At 44.7% G+C, this 27,505-nt stretch overlaps 1 protein-coding gene across 2 annotated transcripts; it reads right to left on the bottom strand.

Annotated features, from left to right (window-relative positions):
* Window positions 1-4,074: 4,074 nt before the first annotated feature.
* On the bottom strand, window positions 4,075-9,931 carry TMEM17 (transmembrane protein 17). Of its 2 annotated transcripts, XM_034764179.1 has the most exons (5): window positions 9,743-9,931; window positions 7,617-7,720; window positions 6,824-6,937; window positions 6,214-6,283; window positions 4,708-4,841 (listed from the first exon to the last, which is right to left on the bottom strand). In XM_034764179.1, the coding sequence occupies exons 1-5, from the start codon at window positions 9,849-9,851 to the stop codon at window positions 4,834-4,836; spliced, it is 405 nt and encodes a 134-aa protein (XP_034620070.1). In that variant the 5' UTR covers window positions 9,852-9,931; the 3' UTR covers window positions 4,708-4,833. The 2 variants fall into 2 exon arrangements, with proteins under 2 accessions (XP_034620068.1, XP_034620070.1); XM_034764177.1 differs by lacking the exon at window positions 6,214-6,283 and having other exon boundaries at window positions 4,075-4,841; window positions 9,743-9,929.
* Window positions 9,932-27,505: the final 17,574 nt, after the last annotated feature.

Below are 27,505 nucleotides of genomic sequence, written 5' to 3' on the forward strand. Positions count from 1 at the left end.
TTGTGGGCCCCCACTTTCTGCATTCAGAGTGACAGAGTGGAGATTTAGCCGTGACAGTGGGTGATGTTGAAAGTGTGTGCGTTCCTCCTCCATCCCACAATGTAGGTCGGCTCCCCAGACTAAGGTTAGGGTTACAAAGGGCAGAGCTCCCAGGGTGAAAGTTAGGGTTAGAAAAAGTATTACTTGCAATGCTGGGGTTAGACCTGGGGATAGGATTCCAAAGAATAGGGCTGCTTGCCTAAGGGTTAGAGTTGGGATCAACAGGGCTCCCTGGCCTAGAGTTAGGCTAGAGGTCAGCAGGGCTCCCTGGCCTAGGGTAAGGGTTGAAAAGGGCAGTGTTCCGGCCTAGGGTTAGTGTTGAGCTCAGTAAGTCTCCCTGAGCTAAGGTTAAGGTTTCAAAGGATAGGACTCCAACCTAGGATTAGGGTCACAAAGGATAATCTTCTTTGCCTATGCTTGGCATTCAGCCCATAGGGATTCCAGGACTAGGGTTAGGTTGGGGTCACTAGGACTCCCTGACCTAGGGTAAGCGTTGGGGTTTGTAGGGCTCCCTGACCTAGAGTTATGACTGCAGTCTGGAGGGCTCCCTGGCATAAAGCTAAGGTTCAAAGTTAAGGCTTCTCGACCTAGGGTTAGCATTGGGGTCAGAAGGGCTCCCCTGCCCAGGGTTAGGGTGACGAAGGGTCATGCTTGCCTGGTAAGGGTTAAAAAGAGGAGGCTCATGGGTTATGGGCTTGATGATGAGTTTTGGTGGGCAGGAAGCACCCCTCTGCAGAACCCACTTGAGGAAAGTAAGAGAAGCATGAGGCAAGGCTGCCCTCACTTCATGGAGTACAAGACAGGGTGGATAGCCCCATTTGCTGGCTAATTTTGACAGCATTCACCCATTCCCTCTGATCGTAGTCCAGGAGGTTTGAGTCTGGTGGCACCAACCAAGACCAGCGTCTGGCACACCAAGAGGGACTAAGGTTTGAATTTAGCATGGATTCTGCAAGGAGGTCCTCCCATTGGCGGCCGCTACAGACCTGGTCCTGGTTCTGAGGAGGTTCTGGTAAAAGACTGTAAGCTCACAGAAGTCTCGGGGGAGCTGCCGCTTGTATCGGCACTCTCGGAGGCATGCTCTGTGCACGACTGCCTGAACTGTAAAGGAGTCTCTGCAGGGCCTGATGGTGGAAGGTGTAGAAGGAGGGCAGCCCAGGACACCTGCAGAGACCCTGTGCAGCCCTGGCCAGAAAAATTCCAGAATCCTCTTCTGGAGGCTGGCCAGAGTCCCTGGGAATAGGCTCAGGATGTTGAACCAGAGCATGGACAGGACTAGATGATTCATCACCAGCACTCTCCCCTGCAGGGAAACGCACTGGAGCAGCCCCATCCACCTTCACAGCCGGCCAGATAGCTTGGCCTCTAGATTGGTCCAATTCTCCAGCAGGAAGTAGATTGTTGGCAGAAAGGTCTATGCCCAAATAGAGCAGTGGACCTGTGCCCCACTGGATTTCCCAGAGCAGAGGTGGAGACAGCCTGCCTGCCACCCTTTCCCAACCATCAGGCCAGAGCTCTTGACCCAGTTGACTTGAGTGGGGAAGGAGGAGGTAGTAAGGCCTGGAGGGACCTTGCCCAAGAAGCAAGGGAAAGCATAACAGCAGACCCTCAGGGAGAATAGGGCTATGCCCAGGTGAAACTGGGGAGAAGATTTCACTAGTTGTGTTTTGGTTGGAAGTACTTTGATAAATGTGACTTCTTAAAGGGCCCCTGAAGAGAAACGATGGCCAAAGTGGCAGGGTGCCATAGAGCAACCTCTGTCCACAAGGGGGAACTCTAGAGTTACAAGCGGTTACAAACATCTTAATCCCTTAAATTTTCTTCAGCACTGAGGTCCTGTTCACTGAATTCTATGCCTGGCCAGTTTCTTCAAAATGTCGTCATGCATCCTGGCATTTCAATTCTTGTTCCCAAAATTGTGGACTTTGCAAGACCTGAGTCAGAGATTCACCAGTATCTTGGGGGCAGCTGTCAGCACTCTGAAAATGTGTCGTTTTTGGCATCATTATCACAAAACAGGAGCTCTCTACCAGATGTGGATGAGGGCAGTTGCTGATAAAGGCTGCTGTGGACGAATGTGGAGATTGAGGGCCAGGGAGACCTATATGCAGCAGGAGGTGACTTTCAGTCAGGAAGCAGGGAACAAGTAGATAGCAAGACAAGACAACAGGACACGAGACCCTAAGAGAATTGTGGGGAAGGCATTGGAGGACTAGCAGCTCTCACTTGTTATCACAGCACTAACCTAATCAACACTATTGAGAGGTTGTGTTGGGGGCTAAGGAGGTAAGCTCACTCCAGGTCTGTTCTATATCCCCACTTGTGCCAACCAATTTGTGTTACCATAACTACAAATAAGTGAGCAGTTTTTTTGTGTATGGGTAGGATAGAGTTAACAGAAACACTTGAGCTATACCTTGTGTTAACTCACTAGTGAAGACAGGCACAAGAATTGATACTTCTGGTTGGCCTTTTGAGGTCTTTTGTTCTGTTTGTTCTTGCCTACATGCTCGGGGTCTTACTGATCGCCATATTTGGGGTCGGGAAGGAATTTTCCTCCAGGGTAAATTGGCTGAGCCTCTGGAGGTTTTTCGCCTTCTTCCACAGCATGGGGCAGGGATCACTAGCAGGAGGGTCTCTGCCGATTGAAGTCACTAAAACACAGGATTGGGGACTTCAACGGCAGAGTCCAGGGAAGGGTTTTGTGGCCTGCAACATGCAGGGGGTCAGACCAGATGATCATAATGGTCCCTTCTGACCTTAAAGTCTATGAGTCTATGTTTTCCAGTCCTTATTTTAATTGCCTCTGAAAAGTTTCTCTTTGAGTTGACCTGGGCTCTGATCTCTAGCTGTTGATTTAAGCTCAGCTTTGTGCAGTGGTTACACAGTGGCAAGATGACAATTTGTGCTACCGCATACAATTGTGCATACAGTTAAAAGGGCTTTTTATTTTAGAAAGGAATTCCCAGGACTACTGGGGGCGGGGGGATGGGTTTTTCAAATGTTGTAACTCTCTTCTAACTACAAAACTACAAAATGGGCAGGGCCAGAGATCCTATGCTTAAACCTCACCAGCGTCTCCCTTACAGACTCTGAATGAAGGACCACAATCTTAATACTACTTCAGATACTCCTGGTAACTTCCTGCTTACAAATTCCTTCCAATTTGTCATATTTCTGCAAAATAAGTCAAATCCAGACCTGGTGCAAGTTGAGGCAACCACGCTGCAAGTACTTGCTTCCATCAGGTTTGAATTTTAATAATAGATAACATTTAAATGAATAGTTTGCAGAATCCAATTTTGATATGAGACAAGACCACTATCCATTCCTCTCACTGTAAGACTTTAATAGGCCTACAAAAACCCCATCCTTAAACATATAACATCTTTCCTTCATAGTGCAATTAGATTCCCTATCCTCTTTGCCCTTCTCCCTTTCATTAATCCTGTGTCCATGTACCAGCCCTCCCCTGCACCCATATGCAACTGCCTTTGCTCTGTTGATAGCCAGAGGGATCCACAAGAAGAAATTAAATTAATTTAACTTTTGATCACCAAAGATTGAGAAACAAACTTTTAGTCATTACCAGAATGGATAGTCCAGACATTAATACAGAAACCTGCAAATGAGACCGGGGTTATATACCTGGCTCTGACATATATTTCCTGTATTCCCTTGAGCAGATCACATCTCTAAATGTTTAAATAGCCTGTAATTTTGTATGGCTCAATTATTGGATGTTTCATTTTAGACAAGTAGGCCCTAACTATGAAGTGCTGGATACCCAAAACTTCAGCTGAACCAAATGATGTTTTCTTGAATTAACAGTTTCTCTGACCGGAGCTCCCAATAACAGAGTTATCCAAAATTAAAGGTCACTTTAGAAACTTTGTCCATGAAGCTTTTTAAGTTCTTGTAGCACGACCATCACTGTAGTTTCTGCATCCCTTTCTGTGTCTGTTTCTGCATACTTCCTTATCTTACTGGCCTAGTGTGAGACTAAATTTGTTGTTTGTAGAGTGTATTCAGATCTGTAGATAGAAGAAGCTATATAGTGTGAAGTTTTATTAAAATGAATAAAATATGAAATTTATTGTAAACAAAATATCCTTGTGCAAAATCATGAACAGTAAAAATCTTTTGTACACAATTTAAAAAAATTACAGTTTGCATAAGTATAAAACCTACCAACCCCACGCTGCAGGCATTTCATCCAATGAATAACTATATACAAATGAAGTCAACTGTATAACTGGCAGAGCTAATAGTGCCAATGTGATGTTCAAGCAAAGTTCAAATCTCTCATCTTTAATGTTGGCTGTGGCAGAAGAACTACTTTTAGGGTCTCTGAAAACCAGGAAGGTTGAGAATGAGCCAAAGAAATGGGAACAAAGGGACTATAGTAGCAAGAGACGTTCATCCTGAGGCTCTATCCTAGTAACCTGTCAGGCCCGGAGTGCAGACTCCCAATCAATATTTGATGGAGGAGCCTCCTCAAAATTTTGTCCTACCCTCCATGGAGCCTGCACCCTCTTCTTCTCCCAGGCTAGATAATCAGATGTGGGATGATCGTCCAGCTGGTCAAATTCATTAAGGCTGAAACGAACTGCCAGCTGGTTCACCATTCTTTTCAAGGCAAGAAAAGCTGCAATGACCTGGAAGGTGAGGAAAAGGGCAAAAATGATGTGGACTGCTCGCTCCAGTGGCTGGATCTTCAAACCTTCATTAAAGAGCAAGAAGAGGATTATGGGCAACTGCAGGAGGAGACTCAGGAGCCAAAAGCCAGCCAGTTCAGGTACCTACAACAGAAAGACATTACGTCTAACATCAACAGTTATTGTAGCATGGCAACGGAACAATGCAAGCCATGTGTACACAGTTGGAGTACATACCAAAAACATGTATCCTGTAAAAATCCATTCTCCCTCTTCCCAAAGCCTGCGTATGCTATGGAATTGCTAAGAAATAGGACTGGTTGAAAATGTTCTGTCTAAACTATTTTTCAATGAAAAATTGGGGGTTTTGACTAAACTAAATTATTTGCCAGAAACCATCTCCTTTCTGTGGAAAATTTCTATCTTTCGTCAAAAAACAAATGCCCCAAATCTGAAAATTTAAATTGGTTATACCACTGCTGTGCCTCATGGGAATTGTAGTTGAGTTGCCTTATGTACCCATTCTTATGGGCTTGGCTCCCAGCTGAACTTCATCTTCCATGATGCAATGTGGCTATGCAACTCCTATGATGTACCAGCTCCCTTAAACAGGAAAGGAGACAGTGGTGTATCACATATGATACAGTCTAACCAGTGAGCAAAGCTGATTGAGAATAAGAGGAGCATGTGGTACCTGAACCACAACTCCCCTGATGTGCTATGGTAGCATTTCAGAATTGAAGTATTTTGGTTTTAAATTTTTGCTGAAAAGTCAAAATTTTCAGCAGGGGAAACCCCATTTTCCAGCCAGCTCTACTATGAAACAAAGAGACAACATAAATGTTTAGCCAAGAACTACTCGGAAATCAGTTTACTATTCAGATTTTTGTTTCAACTAAATCCAGGGCTTCAGGAAGTTAAATTCAGTGGACGATCATGGGCTTCCCTGGTGTTCCCATCACCTTCTAAAATCTCTGCAGACAAGTCCTAGCCCAGCTGCTGCACCTAGTGAGTCCAAAACATCCTGGTAACAGCAGAAGCAGAGTGAAATGTGGCCACTGGCCTTCTCACTGTTCCTGCCAGAACTGCCAGCCAAGTGTGATCCTCTTTACCCTCCTTCCCCCACAGTGACAGGGAAAGTGGACACAAGGTTGCATCTCTGGCAATGAAGTCTATAGGATGTTCAGCAGCTCAGGTGACATGTGCAGTAGCAAAGTAAAACTAGTGGGGATAGTTTGATTCTCATCAGTTTGCCTCTATCAGTATCATTAAGGTAGTGCTATAGGTTGGAGCAGGAAGCACGGTCTTCCAAGGGGAATTAAATTAACAGAGCAATAAGCCAGGACAGAAAAAAACAACAAATAGAGAGGCAGAAAAAGGAGACTTGCACTGAAAGTTTAGTGTCAGTACGTATCAGTATGGAACAGAGCCTGGTCCCTAGCTCCCTGGATCAGCCAGCTCTAGGAGCATCACATGCTACACTACTCTATCCTATAATACATCTAAGCAGACCCACCATCTGACGGAAGGCTTCCAGAGAGCTGCATGAAGTTGAAGAGGATGGTTTCAGTGATGATGTGAGGTCGCTGGAGCAGGAATTAAAGAAAAGAGAGAGGGAAAATGAGGTTGGTATCCCCAAAACAAAAAAACAAGAAAGGGGCAGGAACTGAAATGAGGGGACGAAAGGGATAGACAGACACTGAAAGAGCATAACTGGCAGAAGAGAGGCTCAGACTGGAGAAATGCATAAAACCAGAATGAGGGAAGTAAATTATTTAATATGAAGGTGATTTTGAACTGTGTGTGTGCTCCTCGTCCACCCTACAACGTAGAAAGACTAAATTTAAGTCCTTTGTTTATTCCAGGAGGCTTACAAAGCCCCAGTCTCATTCTGTCCTTTTGTGAACTTCAGAAACAAAGGAGCCCCTGCTCACTTGTGCAAAGTGACCAGCTCCTTTAGCTCAACTGACAGAGCAGTTACCTAGGGACATAAACCCCAGTTCAAGTCCAATTAATAAGTTTTCCTTTATAAGTAAATGTAATTGTGACGTATCTCTAATTCAAAGCATCATACTCAGCCCCCTAAGGCTCCTGAACTGATGCTCAAGGAGGTCAACAGAACTTACCTTCTCCTGCAGATTGCCCATGTATCCAAGATACAGTCGGATGGCCTCAATTAGAGAGGCTAGGACGATTACTGTGACCAGGATGAACTTGTAGTAATCTGGCAAGACTGGGTACTAGAAAGAGGAAGAAAGTAAGTGCATTCCGTCCCCATGGAATTCTATCACTATTTTATACAGCTCTACAGAAGCTTATGGTATTTGTGATCTGGAAATTCATGCAGCACTATCAATATTCCTGGAACCCGACCGGCCGTAGCCCCCGATTTTTCAATCAGCCTCCAACCAAACCTGCCACTAATTCTGTCATGAACTCTTGGACCTCCAACTACTCTGATATTTTTGCTGAGACACTGCACTCTATTAAGTATCACTTTCCATGTCTGGGTTGAAGGTAATGAGTAGAAGGGCCGAGTATTAGGGCTCATCTTCACTATCGGGGAGATCAAAGCTGCTGCGATTGATGCAATGGGTGTCAATTTAGCGGGTCTAGCGAAAACCGCTAAATCTATAGCAGAGCGCTCTCTGGAGGACTCTGGAACTCCAGCTCCACGAGAAGATTCAGGTAAATCGACTGGAGAGCGTCTCCCGTCGACGCAGCACAGTGAAGACGCTGGGGTAAGTCGACCTAAGCTACATTGACTCCAGCTATGTTACTCACGTAGCTGGAGTAGTGTAACTTAAGTCGACTTACCCCGGTAGTGAAGACAAACCCATAGTCTTGCAGACAGTGTGAGGAAATAAGTTTCAGACAGGCAACACAGATGTTGGAGGAGTAAGTCCCCTCAGGACTTACCTTCAGCTGGAGCATGACAACACTGCTCACCCACCAAAATGGGAAAAAGTAAAGGTTGAAATAGAGGGACATCTGCAATGGCAAACTGGAGACTATTTCATTATCTAGAAAGAGAGAGAAATCCTCATCACCCAAGGTCTGTGCCAGACATTCTCTTTCCTACATGCAGCAGAGAAAGACGCTCCTCTACTTTAAGACATAGCAACTTCAACCAACACATTAATGGTTGGACTCTGAGATCAACCAAGTTCAACATTAAATATAGTGTGGTAAAATGTCCAAGGGAAGAATTCTGCTACATCATTCCCTACTGTATTCTAAAGAATCTACGTGTCAAGGTGTATACAAACCTGCACCAGGAACGAAGGGGTTAAGCAGCTGTTCTACTGCCACACTTGCAAAACATGAATGGGTGGAAGAGAAGCTCAAAAGAAGAGCAGGCCAGTTCAGGAGAGCAGTAGACAGTGGAGGTGAACTGACCTGCACTCTGAACTCCTGAGGCCTGACTGTAGCAATGTGATAGTCTCATCAACAGGGCCTAGGATTAAGTGAGCATCTATATTTGATTATCCTCAAATTAAAATTGATCCCTAAAGATCAGAACTCAGGCATGCTGGTGGGGAAGCTTGCACTGTGTGGTCTCCATACAATACTTTTCTTTTGTATAGAAAATTCGAGACTCCAGCAATGTCAATCCAATGTGCATTTTTAAAAAGAGAACCACCAGCTTGGAATGTACATTAAAGAAAATGGAGTTAAAAATCAAACATTATGGCGAGAAGAAAATTAGCTGCTAAAACCCAGAAAAACAGAACTTTGACCCCTGCAATATTAAGTGGGAGGTAAAGTTCTACAGTATATAGAATTTGCACATAGGCTCAAAAAAACTAGACACACAAAGTATAAAAAGCAAGTCCTTAAAAAATGAGACCACCAGGGAACGGCTTTGTTTAAATGCAAGTTTCCTTCTCCTATTGTCCAATTTATTGATATCAAATTAAATCTACTTGAATTAATGATCAATAAACTGACTGTTGGAAGTTTCTCAAATTACTTAAAGTGCAGCTCATAGAAGAATCAGCAATCACGACCATTTGTGGGTGTGGAAGGTCCTCTTTATGATTGCCTCACCTGTACTTTCTGTTAAGTGTCCCTGTTTCAGCAGGTCCAACTCAAATTTAAACACCTAAAATATCAGCTAAATTTGGTGGCAGTGGAATCTCTTGAAATGCTTTGTGATCTCTGGATGAAAAATGCTAGGTAGTAGTATCTGGTAAGTTACACTGAGCACCTGGCTGAGTGTGAAGGGATCAGTGGTTGTCAGAACAGTACTATTTTCACAGAAAGACACAATATGTTTGGCCCTAGGCTGATGTCTAATGGTACCCCACAATGTACCACGTTTCATAATTTTTGATGCTCTTCTTAAAGCCCCAGCTTCTGGAATCCTGTGATTGTGTGAGACTCTCAGCTTTCATTTTTAAGATGTTTCTAGCCCTCTGCCAAGAAAAGCTGGGGGGAAAAAACTCTCACGATTTTGATGATAGCCTCCTGAGTTTGGGAGTGGGAGGCCTGACTTGTGATTTTTGAACATGTGGGATTGGCAATACAGTCTGGCCCCCCTACCTAGGGTCTAGCCCCCCATGAAGGCAGGCTCAGGGCCAGGCTGCGTGGTACCTAAGCCAAGCAGTGGTGCGGGAACAATTCTTACAGTGGAGGAAGTGACGGTGAAAACCATGTATTAGGGCTGCTCTCACTACTTCTAGCCAGGGGGTGCAGCACCCCTCGTTCCAGCACCTGTGACGCCAACACTGTCGAACCCGACAGAGCCACGTCCCCAAGCCAGGGCGGAGCAGGGAGGCCCCGCGCTGCGGCTGCTGCCACCCGTGGGGTGAGGGGAAGCTGTTGGCACTAGGGGGTCGTTCTCTCCCCCTCCCCCCCCCGGCATGGCGCCCCGGGGCCTCTGAGCGCGGGGACACCGCGGAACCAGGCAGGCACGCGCTGCCCGTAGCCCCGCTATAGCGAGGCTAGCGTCGCCATCTTCGTTCCTGGCAACGACCCCCCCCTCTCTCCCCCGTGAAGCTGCCGCCGCCATCTTTGTTGCGGGCAGGGGAGCGGTTCCTTACCCAGGCTGCCGCCGCTGCCTCGGCGCTCCGGGCCGGTGCGGTTGCTGTCGCTGAACACAGTCCGGCTGAAGGAGCCGAGCCTCCTTCTCACCGGATCCGGCAGCGCCATGCGGGCCGCGCATCCAACCCGCTGCTATGGCAACCAGGGCAGAGACGCCAGGCTCCAGGCGCCGACGGAGCAGGGAGGGACCCCGCCCCCTGTCGGTTAATGAGAGACCGGAGCATGCGCAGTAGCAATCATCGAAGCCGACCGGCTACCCGAGTCTGCCTTCACCATCCCCAGCCTGGGGCGGGGGCTGCGCCTGGGGGCGTCACATTCCTGCCCCACGCTCAGGCGGACTCGGGATTGCCGCCCCCAGGCAGTGCCTGGGCCAGAGCAGAGCCCCAGGGCTGGGAGGCAGGACTGGATTAACGCAGGGGCTTTAGGGGCTGCAGCCCAGGGCCTCGGGCTAAGGGGGGACCCGAAAAAATAAATCCATAATTAGATACAATTCAGTGGTCACCAGCCCCTTGATCGGGGTCGACTGGTTGATCCTGGCGCCTCTGCCGGGCGATCGCAATTGCCGGGCTGCTAGAAGTCCAGTGGTGCAGCAGGGCTCAGGCAGGCTGCCTGCATGCCATGGCCCCAGGCCGTTCCTGGAAGCGGCTGGCTGCTGGCATGTCTCTGCAGCCCCTGGGGGCGGGGGAGAGGCTCCGTGCGCGGCCCCTGTCGCCAGCATGGTCGCCACAGCTCCCACTGGCCGGCAACCACCCCAGGTCAGAATCCCCTCCTGCACCTAAACTCCCTCCCAGAGCCCTCACCCTCTCCTGCACCCCCAACACTCTGCCCCAGCCTGGCACCCCCTCCTGCACCTAAACTCCCTCCCAGAGCCCTCACCCTCTCCTGCACCCCAACACTCTGCCCCAGCCTGGCACCCCCTCCTGCACTTAAACTCCCTCCCAGAGCCCGCACCCCTCACCCTCTCCTGCACCCCCAACACTCTGCCCCAGCCTGGCACCCCCTCCTGCACCTAAACTCCCTCCCAGAGCCCTCACCCTCTCCTGCACCCCAACACTCTGCCCCAGCCTGGCACCCCCTCCTGCACTTAAACTCCCTCCCAGAGCCCGCACCCCTCACCCTCTCCTGCACCCCCAACACTCTGCCCCAGCCTGGCACCCGCTCCTGCACCTAAACTCCCTCCCAGAGCCCGCACCCCTCACCCTCTCCTGCACCCCCAACACTCTGCCCCAGCCTGGCACCCCCTCCTGCACCTAAACTCCCTCCCAGAGCCCACACCCCCTCACCCTCTTCTGCACCCCAACACTCTGCCCCAGCCTGGCACCCCCTCCTGCAGCTAAACTCCCTCCCAGAGCCCACACTCCTCACCCTCTCCTGCACCCCCAACACTCTGCCCCAGCCTGGCTCCCCCCCTCCTGCACCTAAACTCCCTCCCAGAGCCCGCACCCCTCACCCTCTTCTGCACCCCCAACACTCTGCCCCAGTCTGGCACACCACCTCCTGCACCTAAACTCCCGCCTCAAAAGAAACTAATATAAGAGCTGTTCTAAGGTAAGAAGTAGGTTATTTTGAATTAGCTATATTCTACATGTTTTAAGACTGAAATGTAACCACAGTACCACTTTATGTTAATTAAAAGGCAAGTTTAGTATAGTGTTAATAGCCCGATGTCATTTTGTTTTAAATTAGGAAAAATACTTATATACAGGGGCCCCACAAAATCTAATAGCCCCGGGCCCACAAGAGAGTTAATCCAGCCCTGCTGGGGGGCGCTAGTGCCCTGATGAGCCTGTGCATGTGGCTGCAGGGTGTGTCCCACCCACCACAGCCACCCCAAAGCCTAGATTTTCACACAGTATACTGCTGTCCCAGGAGTTGCTTTCAGGGCACCTGAGTCCTTCCAGTTTTCCATTTCCTAAAAGTTTTTTTACAAAATTGTCTTATGATCACTTCATGTTTGTTCGAGGAGTTCTGTGTTTATGGGAATAGTGCAGCGGAAGGAACGTTTGATGGGATGAATAATGAACGGTGGTTGGAGTGGATAGAGAAGCCCAAGTGTTGACACTGTAAGAGCCATTCTTTGGCTTAGATCGAATGTTCATGACACTTGTTCAGCGATTCATGGTGAATTCATTCACAACTCGTAAATTTACTAGAAAATGCCCTCCACTCTGAGACACTTCCCTCTTGAGTGAGAAGCTGGCAGTAGTGACACCAGTACATATATTTTTAAACTACTTTTGAATGAGGATTTCGTGACCCTTAAAAAATGTTACTGCAAAACATTTTGTTTTTTATTTTGAAAACGTGGTCACCTTAATCCCACATACATGTGTCTACAAGACCTAGTAAGGAATAGTTTGCTAAGATTCACCAAAATATTCAGGGCCCAGTCTTCCCAGAGGAGAGTGAGGAATCCTTAAATACAATTTATTTTTTCCCTTGTCTGCAGCTGATAAGTTTATGACTTTTGGCAGGTGTATTGATAATACTTGTAGTTTTAGCCTAGCTGGTGTAACATCAGAGTGTATTCGTGTAAATGTCAATCCTTTTTAAAAATAATCCTATTAAACTCTTTCCCTTGATAATATTCTCTAGGAGTGAGTTTCACAGATTAATTATTTGTGACTGTACAGAATTTTTATATCCATTTTACATTTAATCCCCCCTCATTCCCAGCTTTACAAACACAGATTTTTTTTTACATGTAACCATAAACATAAGTATTGTGCTAGTAAAAGGTGTTGGTACTAGATTGCCTTCACAAGTTTCCCTGAACAGTGGGAATAGATGTGGGCAGGCAGGACCTTATTCCTCGAATTGCTCAGATGAGATGTAGAGGAGGAAGGGTGTGTGGGCAGCTTGGAGAACGCTAGAGGTAACCGGGGAGAGGGGGCGGTTCAGGAGGGGGTGTGATTCCTGGGTGGGAGTGAAAGTGGTTGGGAGTTACTAGCAATTAATTAAAGCTGACAAGGTAGTTAAGTGGTGTTGTGCCCATTTTACAGCTGAGAAAACACTATTAGGGTCTGACCCTGTGAAATGCTGTGTGCACCTTCTGTTGAAATGTGGAGCTGAGAGAGGGGTCAGTATAAGTCCTAGGTATGAGAAGAAAAGTAAGCCAATCAATCTAAATGTTCCTCATAAAATATCAACTTGAAATTTTAAAAGACAAAATGATATATCTCGTTTCTAGAATCCAGGGGTCCTGAATAAGACTCCCAATATCAAGCTCCAAAGACTAGACAAACTACCTATGAAAGCAAATATAAATAGTATGGAGTGGTTCTAGAGATAATTTTCACATTTGGGGAAACATTATAAAAAGGAATGGGTCTCAGAACATTAGAGTACACTTTGAATTGAATTGCCTGAAACCTCATTTTATTGTTGTTATCTTGGTTTTGGATAATTTAATGCATTTTAAACTACTGATGCAATATCCCTACTATTCTGAGATAACCCTATGAAAGGAGCAGGTAGACATGAAGTAAAAGTATGGCAGTGAATTAATGATTAAGTCAGATCTTCATGGAAGTTCTTCCCACAGTGTGAGTTGGTAGGTCAAGGTTCCACATTATCATTCACACCTTTGGGATTTTCCTATTGATTACTTTCTCAGAAGTGAAGGAGACATTTTTCCTTATAAATTGCATGATGATGTGCTGCTCATTTTCCAGTCACTCTGCACAGATACCCTGATCTCCCATTCTACTTTTCTAATTTTATAGGCCTAATTCTGCAAACCTGTCAAGCGTGAAGTCTCTAGTCACATGAGTATCTCCATTACAGGCAGTGGGACTAATCACATGATGAAGCACTTTTGACATAGGAAGATTTGCGAAATTGGCCCTCTGTTCCCAGAAATAGTGGGAGGTAGCATAGCTTAACAATCAGTGAAGCAGTAAAACTGAGCAGCAAGTAGAGGAAAGGCTAGTGGAAGGCGGATACCAAAAGAAATGCATGGATTTCCCGTGTGCACTTGGTTTCCAAATTCAGGATGTGAGTCTGTAATATTTGGCAGGACTGTGTGTTTAACAGATGGCAAGCATCCTACCTGCCCCAGTGAAAAAAATTCACACTTTTGTTTAATATTTAATTTTTATGTGCATGCATAAAATATTCCCCAAAGATAGAATATGGCTGTATTCCAGCTAATCCTATTAGTTGTCTTGTGGCTTATGTACCCATCTTTTGTGAATGTAATGAACAGGAGATTTCCTCTGATTTTATATAGTGTGTTTTTAGTGAGCAGATTCTTCCATTTCAAGCAGAAGGGGAACTTACATTTTTAAATAACAGAGCCATGGAAGCAGCTGAACTGGTAATTTAGTGCTTTATATAAAAGTGGGCCATAAGGGAAGGAAGAACATTAAACTGCACGTGACTGGAACAGTTCCAATATTTATACAGATGGTCATTGTAAGTGTTCAACTTTTATTGTAGGCCTGGATATTAGTCTCTTTTTTAATGGAAAGGAATTCCATTGCTGTATCTCTTCATGTCTATCCACATATTAATGGAGGCACAAGTACCCAGGGATTCTAATTCTTTATGCTTTGAAATAAGCTACTGGAATGAGAAACTGTGTGGAAGAAATAAACTCTTAATTGCACAGCATATTAAATTACTGTTTTATTTCTCTCCACACATGCTAACTATAAATAAAACAAAAGTCTCCTACAATCTGCCTGTGAGCTTTAAATCAGAGGAATATTGGATCTCTGTGTATCCACAATTGTCCAAATAAATTGGGAGACACTGGCTGTGCTCCCAGCCTGATGCTCCTGGGGCTCTCTGGCAACAAAACTAAGCCATAAACACCAGATGCAGTATATCTAACAAAATTTAATATCAGCAGTTTCTACATTTGGCATTTCAGAAACAGAGAGTTCATTTAAATGGTGCCAGAGGTTTATCTTTCCACCTGAATCGTTATAGCTGTACTACCAAATGTGTTGATTTGGGTCTTACTGACATTGTTTTCTTCTGGGTGTGTACAGTACATCCCAGCGCCGACTGTGAGGTCATAGTCATAGCTCTGTGCAGTATAAATCATTCCCATCTCAGCTTTTCCTTTAATAAACTTCTACCTTTTTAAGATAAAGACTGTAAAATGGACACAGTGTTGGTCAGCACATACAAGCTTAGAGAACAAAGACTGGCTCTTTTCCACTGTTAGGAGTAAAGAAGTGACAGGCTGAGAGTTTTAACGAATTACAAATACCACAAAGACTATAATATGCATGTTTGAAAAGATCATGTTATTAGCTTGACAGCCTCTGCCAGGGCAATTTTACAGCTGTGCTCATGGCTTGCAGTACATTTACTTTTCTCTGTCACTAACACTAGTGCCTAGTGCTCATTTAACACCCACAGGATTTTTTGGTCTGGTAAACAATAATTACTACTACTGATGAGGCCTGCTTGAAGTCCCCTTTTTTCACCAGTTATTTATTTATATTTACACACACACACATGCTATGTGTTAAATATATCTCTGTTATTGTAATCTAAAATCAGCATCAAGGAGGTGGCAAATAAGGCTGGATCTTGTTCCTGTTGAAGTCAACAGCATTGAACAAGTTCAAAGGATGACGGATTTCACCGCTTCAGTGTTCAGTTAAAATGACTGTAGCGCTTACTCTATTATTTATGATTTTTCGTTTTGTTAAGTCTATTGGGAAACTGTTAAAACAGGCAATGACATTCTTGGTGCAGAAATAGGGAAGGTCCTTATGGTTCAGAGAGCTATCGTAAGCGTAAACATTTTGAGCCAGAAACTTATTTATACATAGAGCCTTTTGCATTTACATCCATTTTTAAGGCTTCTTTACATGTGTAAAGGGGCCTTTGTATAAATGAGAATCGGGCCCTTCATTTTTAAAATGTGGCTTTGGAACATCCATCAAAGGCTAACCTCTGCCATTGTTGGCACACTGTGTATCTTAAATCATGCTTCTCTACCACAACATCGGTATTAACATATGTATGTTTGTGTTAGATCAGGGATCGGCAACCTTTGGCACGCGGCTCGCCAGGGTAAGCACCCTGGCAGGCCTGGCCGGTTTGTTTACCTGCCGCGTTCACAGGTTCGGCTGATCGTGGCTCCCACTGGCCACGGTTTGCCACTCCAGACCAATGGGGGCGGCGGGAAGCAGCGCGGGATGAGGGATGTGCTGGCTGCCGCTTCCCGCCGCCCCCATTGGCCTGGAACGGTGAACCACAGCCAGTGGGAGCCGCGATTGGCCGAACCTGCGGACGCGGCAGGTAGACAAACTGGCCCGGCTCGCCAGGGTGCTTACCCTGGCGAGCTGCATGCCAAAGTTTGCTGACACCCGTGTTAGATTGTCTTCAAAATGCATAGACAGATTCAGCCCTCATTTAGACCTATGCATCCTCACAGTCATAGGATTCTATAGCTACTTATAACCAAGGCCAGAATCCAGGCCACGGTGTCTACTCAGATTTATTTTTTTCCATTTGTACAAGCTGGCTATCGGCAGCTCTCAAAGAAGCAAATCCACATCACGGTATGACTGGGCTATGCTCTTGATGGGGAGCTATGCAGCGGGCATCTTTCTATCCAGTATTTTCCCCAGAAATTGAAATTAGATGGTGTGTGCAGATTTACAGGAGGGTGAGGGCCGAAGGGTGAGACTGTGAGGGCGAAGGTGGGCTGTATAGCACCATAGTAAAAACTGAAAAATGTTTGACGACCATTTTGTTAGATTTAACTCATGTTTTAAAATCATCACCCAAATTAAAGTTGGCTGCCCAACTTACCTTCTATCAAGCACTAAATCTACATTATTCTTGGTGTCTTGTTGTAGTTTTGCACAACTCTGTTAATGAACTTCTCTAATGCAGCATGTTCGTCTTTGGTGGCTTCTTGTGTGTCCGGTACTTCCAGTCCTTCAATTGATATGCTCATTAGTTCGTTCACATGATCAGGCAGAATGTGACTTCTTCCAGAACACAAAATTCTATTCAATGACAAAAAAGAATGCTCAGTTGTAGCTGTTGGGACTCGGAGTAGCAAGAGATGAATTCCTGCTTCTTTCATCCCAGAAAATATAGCCTGAAGATCAGGTTGAGCCACTAGTGATGATAAGAAAAGAAGTTGAAGTCAAATCTTCATTCATTCGTCGTATGACATTTCACTCTATATTAAAATTCTCTGTTTTGTCCTGATCATATGGCAGCCCCATTGCTGGTGGTGCCTCACTCCACTCAACTGTCAGTGTTTTATAAGACAGGCTTCTGTAAAAGCTACGTAGAGGTTGAGTAGAATCCAGAAGTTGCTGATGTAGATTTGTAAGAATCAAGTCTGTGTACTTTTTCAGCTGGCTTAACAAACACTTTTTGTCCTCTTCATTTAAGGATTCGATACAAGTGCCTTCATTAGTCATCTTTTAGACTGAAGTCTTTGATTTTTCCAGTATGTTTTCAATGGATAACTCTCTGATCCAAGTGTAGCTTTTGTTGCTGGACAAAGATCTACTACTATTTTAGCAGATACTTGGATGGCATTCTTTAATGATCCAAATGGTTTCAACAGTAGCCTTCAAGAGAGAGACTGGTGATTGTCTTCTCTGAATGTAGTAGCAAAAGTAGTCCACCAGCCTCACTACTTAGGCCTAGTCTTCACTTACCGGCTGGTCCGGCGGCACGCGATCGATGTTCTGGGATCGATTTATCGCGTCTGGTTAAGACACAATAAATCGATCCCGGATCGATCCCGGAAGTGCTCACAGTCGGCGCCGGTACTCCAGCTCGCCGAGAGGAGTACGCGGCGTCGACGGGGGGAGACTTCCGGCCGCGTCTGGACCGCGGTAAGTCCGGACTAAGGTACTTCGAATTCAGCTACGTTATTAACGTAGCTGAATTTGCGTACCTTAGTCCGAAGTCCGGACTAAGTGGGGACCAGCCCTTAGATCCATCCCTTCTTGGTAGATACTTTCCAAAGTCAGCAATAACAGATGCAGTATTACAGAAGCCAGTGGATTTTCCCAGGTTGGACTAATTTGAACTTTAGTCCCAGAGCATCTTCTGTTTTTTCCAAGATGTTCAGTCTTTTTGGATTCTTGTTGAAAAGAGTATAATGAAGACATTAAATTTATGGCTTTTTTTTTTTTTTTTAAGATTCTGTGGCTCGTACTAGTGCTAGTTGGAGTAGATCATAGAATCATAGGACTGGAAGGGACTTTGAGAGGTCTTCTAGTCCAGTCCCCTGCACTCAAGGCAGGACTAAGTATTATCAAGACCATCTCTGACAGGCGATTGTCTAACCTGCCCTTAAAAACCTCCAATGACAGATTCCACAACCTCCCTAGGCAATTTATTCCAGCACTTACCTTCCTAACTGTCAGGGAAGTTTTTCCTAATGTCCAACCTAAACCTCCCTTGTTGTAATTTAAGCCCATTGCTTCTTGTCCTATCTTCAGAGGGTAAAGAGAACCATTTTTCTCTTTCCTCCTTGTAGCAACCTTTTATGTATTGAAAACTGGCATCAAGTTCCCTCATAGTCTTCTCTTCTCCAGACTAAACAAACCCAATTCTTTCAATCTTTCCTCATAGGTCATATTTTCTAGACCTTTAATCATTTTTGTTGCTCTCCTTTGGACTTTCTCCAATTTGTCCACATCTTTCTTGAAATGTGGCACCCAGAACGGGATACAATACTCCACTTGAGGCCTTATCAACACAAAGTAGAGTGGAAGAATTACTTCTTGTGTCTTGCTTACAACACTCCTGCTAATACGTTCCAGAATGATGTTTTCTTTTTTTGCAACAGTGTTACACTGTTGACTCATATTTAGCTTGTGATCCACTATGATCCCCAGATCCCTTTCTGCAGTACTCCTTCTAGGCAGTTATTTCCCATTTTGTATGTCTGCAACTGATTGTTCATTCCTAAGTGGAGTACTTTGCATTTGTGCTTATTGATTTCATCCTATTAACTTCAGACCATTTCTCCAGTTTGTCCAGATCATTTTCAATTTTAATCCTATTCCTCAAAGCACTTGCAACTCCTCCCAACTTGGTATTGGCTGCAAACTTTATATGTGTACTCCCTCTGTCATTATCTTAAACATTGATGAAGATATTGAACAGAACCAGACCTAGGACCAGTCCCTATGGGACCCCCCTTGATATGCCCTTCCAGCTTGACTGTGAACCACTGATAACTATTCTCTGGAAATGGTTTTCCAACCAGTTATGCTGCCACCTTATAGTAGCTCTATCTAGGTTGTATTTCCCTAGTTTGTTTATGAGAAGGTCATGTGAGACAGTATAATAAGCCTTACTAAAGTCAAGATACACCACATCTACTGCTTCCCCCCCATCCACATCCCCCCATTGTTACCCTGTCAAAGAAAGCTATTAGGTTGGTTCGTCACCATTTGTTCTTGACAAATCCATGCTGACTGTTACTTATCACGTTATTATCTTCTAGGTGTTTGCCAATTAATGGAGTTAAAAATTAAACAATCATCTTTCTGGGTACTGAAGTTAAGATGGCCTCTGCGGTGTGTATAGAAGATATTAGGGTTACATTTTTCTCAGAGCAAAGCTTGTATTCCACCATGTCTTCCAGAGAAGTTTGCAGCTTCATCAAATGCACAAGCAGCCATCTGTCTGGGGTCCAATTTACAAGCATTTAACTCTTCTAAGATGTGAGTTGTCAGAGATACAGCCGATGTGTTTTCTATAACCTGAAGATCTAGAAATGCATCTACTGGCCTGCCACTGACATCAAGGTAATATACACAATGACTTAATACTTGACACCCATTTGCGTCGGTGCATTCATTCATCAGCCATGAATGCACATTTTTTTAAGGTTGTGAGAGAGTTCTTCATTTTTTTCAACTGCTGAGTCTTTCACTGTTGCACCATGTGCTTCTAACCAATCAGTTGAGTTTCTTGCAGAAAGATAGTGAGCATTTGCTGGTCTTGTTCAGAACCAGTGTCCAACTCAGGGTTAACAAGTGACTATGCACCTAACATTGGCCTCCTGTTTGTTGTATCTCTTGCTTAAATGGAAAGTATGATGCGACAGCCATGTTTGTTCACATAAACTGTGTTGTGTCTCCAGCATTCTTAGCAGCCTCATAAATTACTTCTAAAAGTGGCTATTACAGTGACTGGCTTATAAGGCTTTCTGCATGTGGATGCAGTCCAGAGGCTTGGTGTTTTGCAGCCTTTTCATGTAGTTGGTCAGCATTGGCTTGCTGATTGGTTTGGCAAATCAAGCTCCTCCACTTTTACCAATTGTAGCAGTGGGAAGCTTTCCTTCTTCATAAGCTTTTTTGCAAGAGGTGCACCAATAGCCATCTTTTGTAACTTCCATAAATGGGAAAAGTTTGACCTACTAACATCAGGAACTGTCTTTAGGTTGTGGAGACACTGTTTCTTCAGTAGGTAGCTGTATTTGTGCTTAGGGCTGCTCGGATGTAGATACGCCACTTAAACTTTCAGATGACATGTTGGTATATTGTTGATGTGTTCTTCATCTTGCTTGGTTTGACCACTGGGGGCAGGGGATGGGGGAGTTCAAGGGTGTGTGTAGGGAAATCCGTGCTTCTGTCCAGGCTGTGAAACCACTTTGCAGTCCTAAATTGCAGTAGGGAGGGAGGAAAGTGGAAGGATCTGCATAGCAGCAAATCCTGTGGCCCACCCCATGAATAGAGTAGAGAAGGAGCTATAGTAGATCTGAGCTCCACATCATGTTGGGGTGTGCATCTCCTGTATGATCTCAATAAATGTTGCCCCTTGCACATCAGAACCACACCAATCTCATGATTGCAAGGACCAGTACAGCATGATTCCCTCTGTGTAGGAAGAATCAAGAAGCTTTACTTGTATTCTGCACAGCCACTTATGCAGAATGCTTCTTGGGAGCTGTGCTTTGAGAGTGCTAGGAGAGAGAGTGTTTCGTTTTATTACAGATTCCAAACACAATGGTTAAATATACAATGTTTAAAAATCTCCCTCCAAACTGACATACATCTGAATGTGTGATTAAAACCATGCAAGGACCGGAGGCAGAGCAGATTGTGCACCTGCAGCTGGTGGAGACGGATCACTGCAAACCATGCGTTATGCACACACATGGCAAAAAGGTCAGGCCTAGGTCCTAAATAAACAATGCAGGAGAACAATTGTAATCTGATTGCTTAAAAAAACATAAGGCAAAGAGGACTTTTTTTTACTTGGGTAAGGAAGTACTTATGGGGTTAGGCCAGCATTTTTTCAAACCTAAATCTATATGTAGGCATCTGTGTTAAACGGCTTAATTTTCAAAAATGCTGAATACACGGAACACCCATGACTTCAGTGGGAATTGCAGGTGTTCATCTAACTGGTCTGATTTTCAGGATGCTGCTTACATTTGGATTTGGTTCCTGAAATGTAGGTTCTTAACTAATAGCAAACTCTCAGTTAGGTGGCTTGTTTGCTGACTAGTCTATACTGAGTAGATTTTCTTGAACCATGCTTTATTCCTGCATCTACAGTTCCTCTCTATGTTCCCATAAAGATTTTTGAGAGTGCCTGAAAATCCCGTAAGAGGCACTGTCTATGGCTGAGGCATGCTAGTTCAAAGCCTCTAATTTAAAACATAATTGGCTAAATTCTGCACTCAGTTACATCAATGCAATGCCACTGAAACCAAGGGGATTGCACCAGTGTAACCAGGATTTGGCTATTTGTTTTTGTTCTACAATCAATAAATTGGGTTCTTCTTCTTCTTCTTCTATGGTACCTTGTGTCCATAGAAAGCAAACTTGGTCAAAGTTCCCATCAAGTGGTGCAGGAGCAAAACCTTAACAACTCATTAAGTTCCCGAAAGAGTATTAGTCCTGTCCAGTCTCTCTTATTTTAAATGGTAAGTTATTTGGGGGATGGATTTACTACATATGTGTACAGTGTGTAGCACAATAGTACCTAGCTCTTACATAGTGCTTTCCATCAGTAGATCTAAATGCACTTCACAACCATTAATGTATTTATCATCACCCCTGTGAGGCAGAGAAGTGCTAATGTTCTCATTTTGAACATAAGAACGGCCATACTGGGCCAGACCAAAGGTCCATCTAGCCCAGTGTCCTGTCTTCCGACAGTGGCCAATGCCAGGTGTCCCAGCGGGAATGAACAGAACAGGTAATCATCAAGTGATCCATCCCGTTGCCCATTCCCAGCTTCTGGTAGACAGAGGCCAGGACACCATCCCTGCCCATCCTGGCTAATAGCCACTGATGGATCTATCCTCCATGAATATACCCTGTTATAGTCTTGGCCTTCACAACATCCTTTGGCAAAAAGTTCCACAGGTTGACTGTGTGTTGCGTGAAAAAATACTTTTGCAGATGGGGAACTGAGGTTCACAGAGGCTAAGTGATTTATCCAAGGAAACACAGGAAGTCTGTGGCAGAGCAGGGAATTGCAGCCTGGTGTCCCAAGTCCTAGGCTACTGCCCTAACCACTGAACCATCCTTCCCTACTGTGAGGCCTTGATCTCACCTGTGGCACTTGATGCTACTGTAACGTGACTAATTAACTATACAACCTGCCATCTTCCAAGGTATAAAAACCTCCACATACTTCTGAAGACCTTCCTGGTCTTGTACAACAAAAATCTGTAAACTACCAGAGAAGTCTGTGGGGAAAGTCAAGATAATGATCGCTCTTGAACTGGGAACATGGAGTTTACAAACAAGTGATCATTTTCTGGAAATAGTGAATGGAATCTGCACTCCACTTTGTTCTCTTGGATACAGGGGCGGCTCCAGGCACCAGCACAGCAAGCGTGTGCCTGGGGCGGCAAGCCGCGGAGGGCGGCATGCCAGTCGCCGTGAGGGCAGCAGTCAGGCAGCCTTTGGCGGCATGCCTGCGGGAGGCCCGCCGCTCCCGCGGCTTCGGCGGCAATTCGGTGGCGGGTACGCCGAAGGCGTGGGACCGACAGATCACCCGCAGATACACCCTGAATCCGCGTGACCAGTGGACCGCCCACAGGCATGCTGCCGAAGGCCGCCTGACTGCCATGCTTGGGGCAGCAAAAAACATAGAGCCACCCCTGCTTGGATATGGAGGTAAGATTAAACACCTAACCCAGAGTGCTGTGTGTTCTTGCTGTTCTCTGAAACTGTTTACGACAGGACTCTGAAAAGAAACTCTCTCCCATTCCAACTTTATCAACAGGATCTTGCCTGCTTTTGTGAACTATTGACTGCACAGCTGCAGATGTAGATTATAGCAGCGTATTGAGTCATAAACATTAAGCTAGTACAGGAACTCTTATTAGAAACACACTGAATTCTTGGACAATTCAACCCACGTCCCAATAAAACGCAGTTGTAAAGAGAGGTTTCTAAACCTCAGTTATTAGATCGAGAGACAAGTACATGAGCACATTTTAAATATATAGCTCAAGGGGTTCTTAGCATGGCTCTGACCTTTCATGCCTGAGCTATTGGGAAAGTTGAAGACTGTATTGAAATAGCACTGTACACTGACTTTCTACTTTAATTTGAGTTAATTCATTTTGGGTCAGACTCACTCCAGTCCACTGCTGTAACTTCACTGAAGCTGTAATGGGGTAATAGAGAACTTTTCCGTATATGTTTTAGGTACTCTCTTGATTTGGGCCAAATATATGCCACACAACCCTGATCATCCAGAGGCAATGAAAAGGGAGAGTAGATATTAGCAATTCACTGGATTTGGTAGTTCTAATTTTAGGGTGACCAGATGTCCCGATTTTATAGGGACAGTCCCGATTTTTGGGTCTTTTTCTTACATAGGCTCCTATTACCCCTCCACCCCCATCCCAGTTGTTCACATTTGCTGTCTGGTCACCCAATCTAATTTGTATTATTAAAAAATCATGGGATAGAGCCTCATCTAGTGTAAACTCTCTCCATTGATTTTGATGGAGCCAGGTAAATTTATACCAGATGAGCTCTGACCCTACAGTGCTAAGACTTTCTCCTCTTCTAAGAAACAGAGACGCTTTAGTGGGCCGAAAATTACAAGGGGATTAATACATTAGAAAAGTTTCAGTAGCTTTTGTAAATTGCCCGTTCCAGTACCGAACAGCCTTCATTGATCATGCCTAAAGGTCTGTGTCATTTATTCTTTCCTTGAGTATTAAACATGGCAACCTACTGCAGTGTACTAGAATTCATGATTGATAGTCCTGTCCTGTTAGGATAATTAGAAACTTGCCACTCTCTGATTAATGGAGGCCTTGAGAGACCTGAATATGATTAACTTCATAAATACATGTTATGAAATCATGGCCAGTGGTCTAGCACGAATGTATTTTTCCCTAAAGGACAGTATGTGCTAACACAGGAATAGGAGAAGACACAGTGCCAGGCATAGAAAGGCATTCAGGAGTAAAAGGAAAATCCTTAAAGGCTGGAGTCTAACTCAAAGAATTTCTTTAATTCCCTTTCAGAATTAGATCATCTTTTTTGCTGTCTCTCTTCTAAATTTAATCACTTTCCTAGATGCACCAAAATGCATATCACATTTGTACACGACACAGTGTACCGTCTCCCTCTGAGCCAGGTTTTCTTTTACTGCAGTGGTTCTCAAACTTTTGTACGGGTGACCCCTTTCACACAGCAAGCCTTTGAGTGCGACCCCCCCTTATCAATTAAAAACCCTTTTTTATATATTTAACACCATTATAAATGCTGGAGGCAAAGCGGGGTTTCAGGTGGAGGTTGACAGCTCGCAACCCCCCCATGTAATAACCTCGCGACCCCCTGAGGGGTCCCGACCCCCAGTTTGAGAACCGCTGTTTTACTGTATGCAGGTGAATTCACTTATACGAAGGCATCAAACTGGTTGAAGAACACCTAGATGTTTGCCTGTGCATAGTGAAATCCTTGGGTAGCTGTTGACATGGTTCCTATGCTGCCACCTCAGAGCATTTTTTGCAGTGAACATGGCTGGTGGAAAGGATGTAGCTGGAGTTTTCCTGCATCCTGCTGATCCTTGTCTGCTGGAACAGCTCCTGGGAGCCTCTGGTAGCTGGCACAAAGTAAAGTAGCCTTCAGGCTGCTCCAACTTATATAAGGGACTGGGCCTAGCACCTGGCTTAGAGACACTTTTGCCTCCTCTAAAGAATTGGATTCCCCTGAATCTTGCTCCAATCATAGGCACCGACTTCCCCTCTTTCCCATGAGCGCTCGACCCCCACTCTACCCCGGCCCCGCCCCCATTCCAACCCCTTCCCCAAAGTCCCCACCCCCTCCCTGCCCCTATTCCAACTCCTTCCCCAAATCTTCGCCCCGGCCCCGCCTCCTCCCCTGAGAGCACCACGTTCCCGCTCCTTCCCCTCCCTCTGCTGTTTGGCGGCAGCTGGGCAGGAAACGCTGGGAGGCAAGCGGAGGAAGAGGAGGAGGTGGGCTTGAGTGTGAGGGGAGCTTGGCTGCTAGTGGGTGCAGAGCACCCACTAATTTTTCCCCATGGGTGCTCCAGCCCCGGAGCACCCATGGAGTCAGCGCCTATGGTTCTAATCACAAAATCACACTCCACATTTAGTTCTTAAGTCCTCATAATGACAGATAGAATTAACCTGTGTCATAACCACAGTAGTTTTTGGATCAAATGACTTGTGGTATTTCCATTGCTTTTACAATACACTCTCTTTCCTCTGCAGCAGAGAACTCCTGTTAGACCAATATTTTGTTGCTATTTATACAGTATGCATTTTAAGGGGAAAGGTGCCAAGGTGAACTTAATTTCAGAATGTCGCATTACTAAAGAAAAAAATCACCTACTGTTTCTGCTGGGATAAGCAGAAGGCTTTAATTTCTTAGGGCTAATTTATTTCTGTAAAACGGACAGCAGCAAGGGTAGAAATACTTTCAATTCTCAGCTTGATAAAGACCTCAATTCAGCACAGCACTGCACGCTTTGCTGAAGATGGATGGACTAAGCACATCATTAGATTTGAAGTGCAAGAGGGACCTTGACCTCTTGTCTAACACAAGCCATGAATTTCACCCATTAATTTCTGCATCTAGTTTAGTAACTCGGAATGGAATTAGAGCATATTTCTTAGAAAGACATCCAGTCTTGATGTTTAGAGTTAAGCATATGCTTAAGGACCTTGCTGATTCAGGGCTAAATACATGAAGGATTTTTTGATACGCTAATTCACTGGGGGTAGATAGATGATTAGATGTGACTATTCAGCACACAGGAGTTGATTAGCTCCCACTGAAATCAATTACCAATTCCCTTTGACATCAGTGGGACCAGAATCAGGTCCCAACTTTAGGCATTGCTAAGAAACCCAGTGTAAGGATGAGGGGAAGAAGAAGTCAAGGCATATATCCACTTGGTGAAAAAGGTGAAAACCCCTATAGGGTTTTTGGTTTTGTTGCTTTTCAGGTAAACTTTAAAAAAACCCAACTAACCAAGAACACTTACCAAGAAATAACCATTTAAAAAACAGTTTGTTTACCCCCCTCTGGACCCTGACTTTAAAACATGGCTTTCATCACTTTTGGGCACTTGCACAGCTAGCTTTTTGCAAATACTCTTCTGCACATGCAAATATAGGTGTAAATTTTCAAAAGTGACTCATGATTTTGGCTGCCTTAATTTTTGGGTACTCAACTTGAGATACTTTACAGAGACCTGATTTTCAGAAAGTGCTAAGCATCTGTGCCTTCTGATAGTCTGACCCCTTTAAGTTGTCTGAAGTTAGGCAGCCAAAACGCTGAAGTGCCTAAAATCATGAATCTGAAAATGTAGGGTTATTTTTATAAATAAAAGGCCATGTATTATTCCCACTATTGTTCCTTTGATTTATGGCAAAGTCATAAGAGAATGATGGGTAACTTGAAGCCAGATCCTGAAAATGCTTATAAATAGTCCCTTTTTTATGTGTGTAGCCCCAGTGATTTCAGTAGGATTATTCACCTGAGTATGGATTACCAGTCTGAGTGTTTTGAAGATCTAGCTCTCAGTTATCACTTAATGCCAAAATTGTCAAGCCACTTTCAATACTCTCTGCTGTGGTGGTTTGAAGAACTGATGATGACACCTTAAGGTTATACAACGGAAAGTCAAGGATCCAAAAACGTATTGCAGTGTTTTTGCTTTGGGCAGTTAGCTCTCTGGTCCTAAGAAGCAAGCTGAAAATTTTCCAATAGCCTCAAGAAATTTTTCTAGCAAGTATCAAGCTTGAAGGCTTGAAGCAGGGAAATCTGAGAGACGTGGGCATTAAAACAAAAGAGGAAATAGTTGCTTGCAATTCTGTCTTGTGAGAGAGTGAAGAATCTGGATTCTGATTATGTAAATTCTGAGACGACAGGGAAATAAAAGCTGACTATTAAACTTTTTAATGGCACAGTTACTTAACACACAAATCACTCTCTCATTTCACTGAGCTTGGAATGAGAAAAAGCAGTCGCTTGGTCTAGTTTTCCAATATATCTGTAGACAAGACCAAAAGTTGGTAGTCTGCAGGAAAAAGAAGTAAACTTGGTAGATCCACTGCCGCTAATAAGTTGCACTTGCTTGTCATTAGTTTTGCATACTTGCCGTTGTGCAAACCCTTACATTCGTTGTTATTTTCGACGCTGCTCATTGTAACAATAAAACTGAATCCAAAATTGTCTTCCACGGTCTGTGTACACATAGGAAATTTGCATTGCTTTCCTGTTTGATCTCATAGCTCCATGCTGGCTAGCTGTCAAAACAGGGAGGATGGCAACATAGGGAAGGTGGTTGGAAAA

This window comes from Trachemys scripta, chromosome 3 (genome assembly GCF_013100865.1).
Source record: "Trachemys scripta elegans isolate TJP31775 chromosome 3, CAS_Tse_1.0, whole genome shotgun sequence".
In the NCBI taxonomy this organism is placed as follows: Eukaryota; Metazoa; Chordata; order Testudines; family Emydidae; genus Trachemys; species Trachemys scripta.

Excerpts from the sequence above, each read along its gene's own strand:
- TMEM17 (XM_034764177.1), bottom strand. The coding sequence starts at position 9,851 with ATGGCGCTGCCGGATCCGGTGAGAAGGAGGCTCGGCTCCTTCAGCCGG. Across the intron at positions 6,938-7,616 it reads TTGTCATGCTCCAGCTGAAG|TACCCAGTCTTGCCAGATTA; the intron begins GTAAGTCCTGAG and ends TCCTCTTTCTAG. Across the intron at positions 4,842-6,823 it reads TGGGCAATCTGCAGGAGAAG|GTACCTGAACTGGCTGGCTT; the intron begins GTAAGTTCTGTT and ends TTTCTGTTGTAG.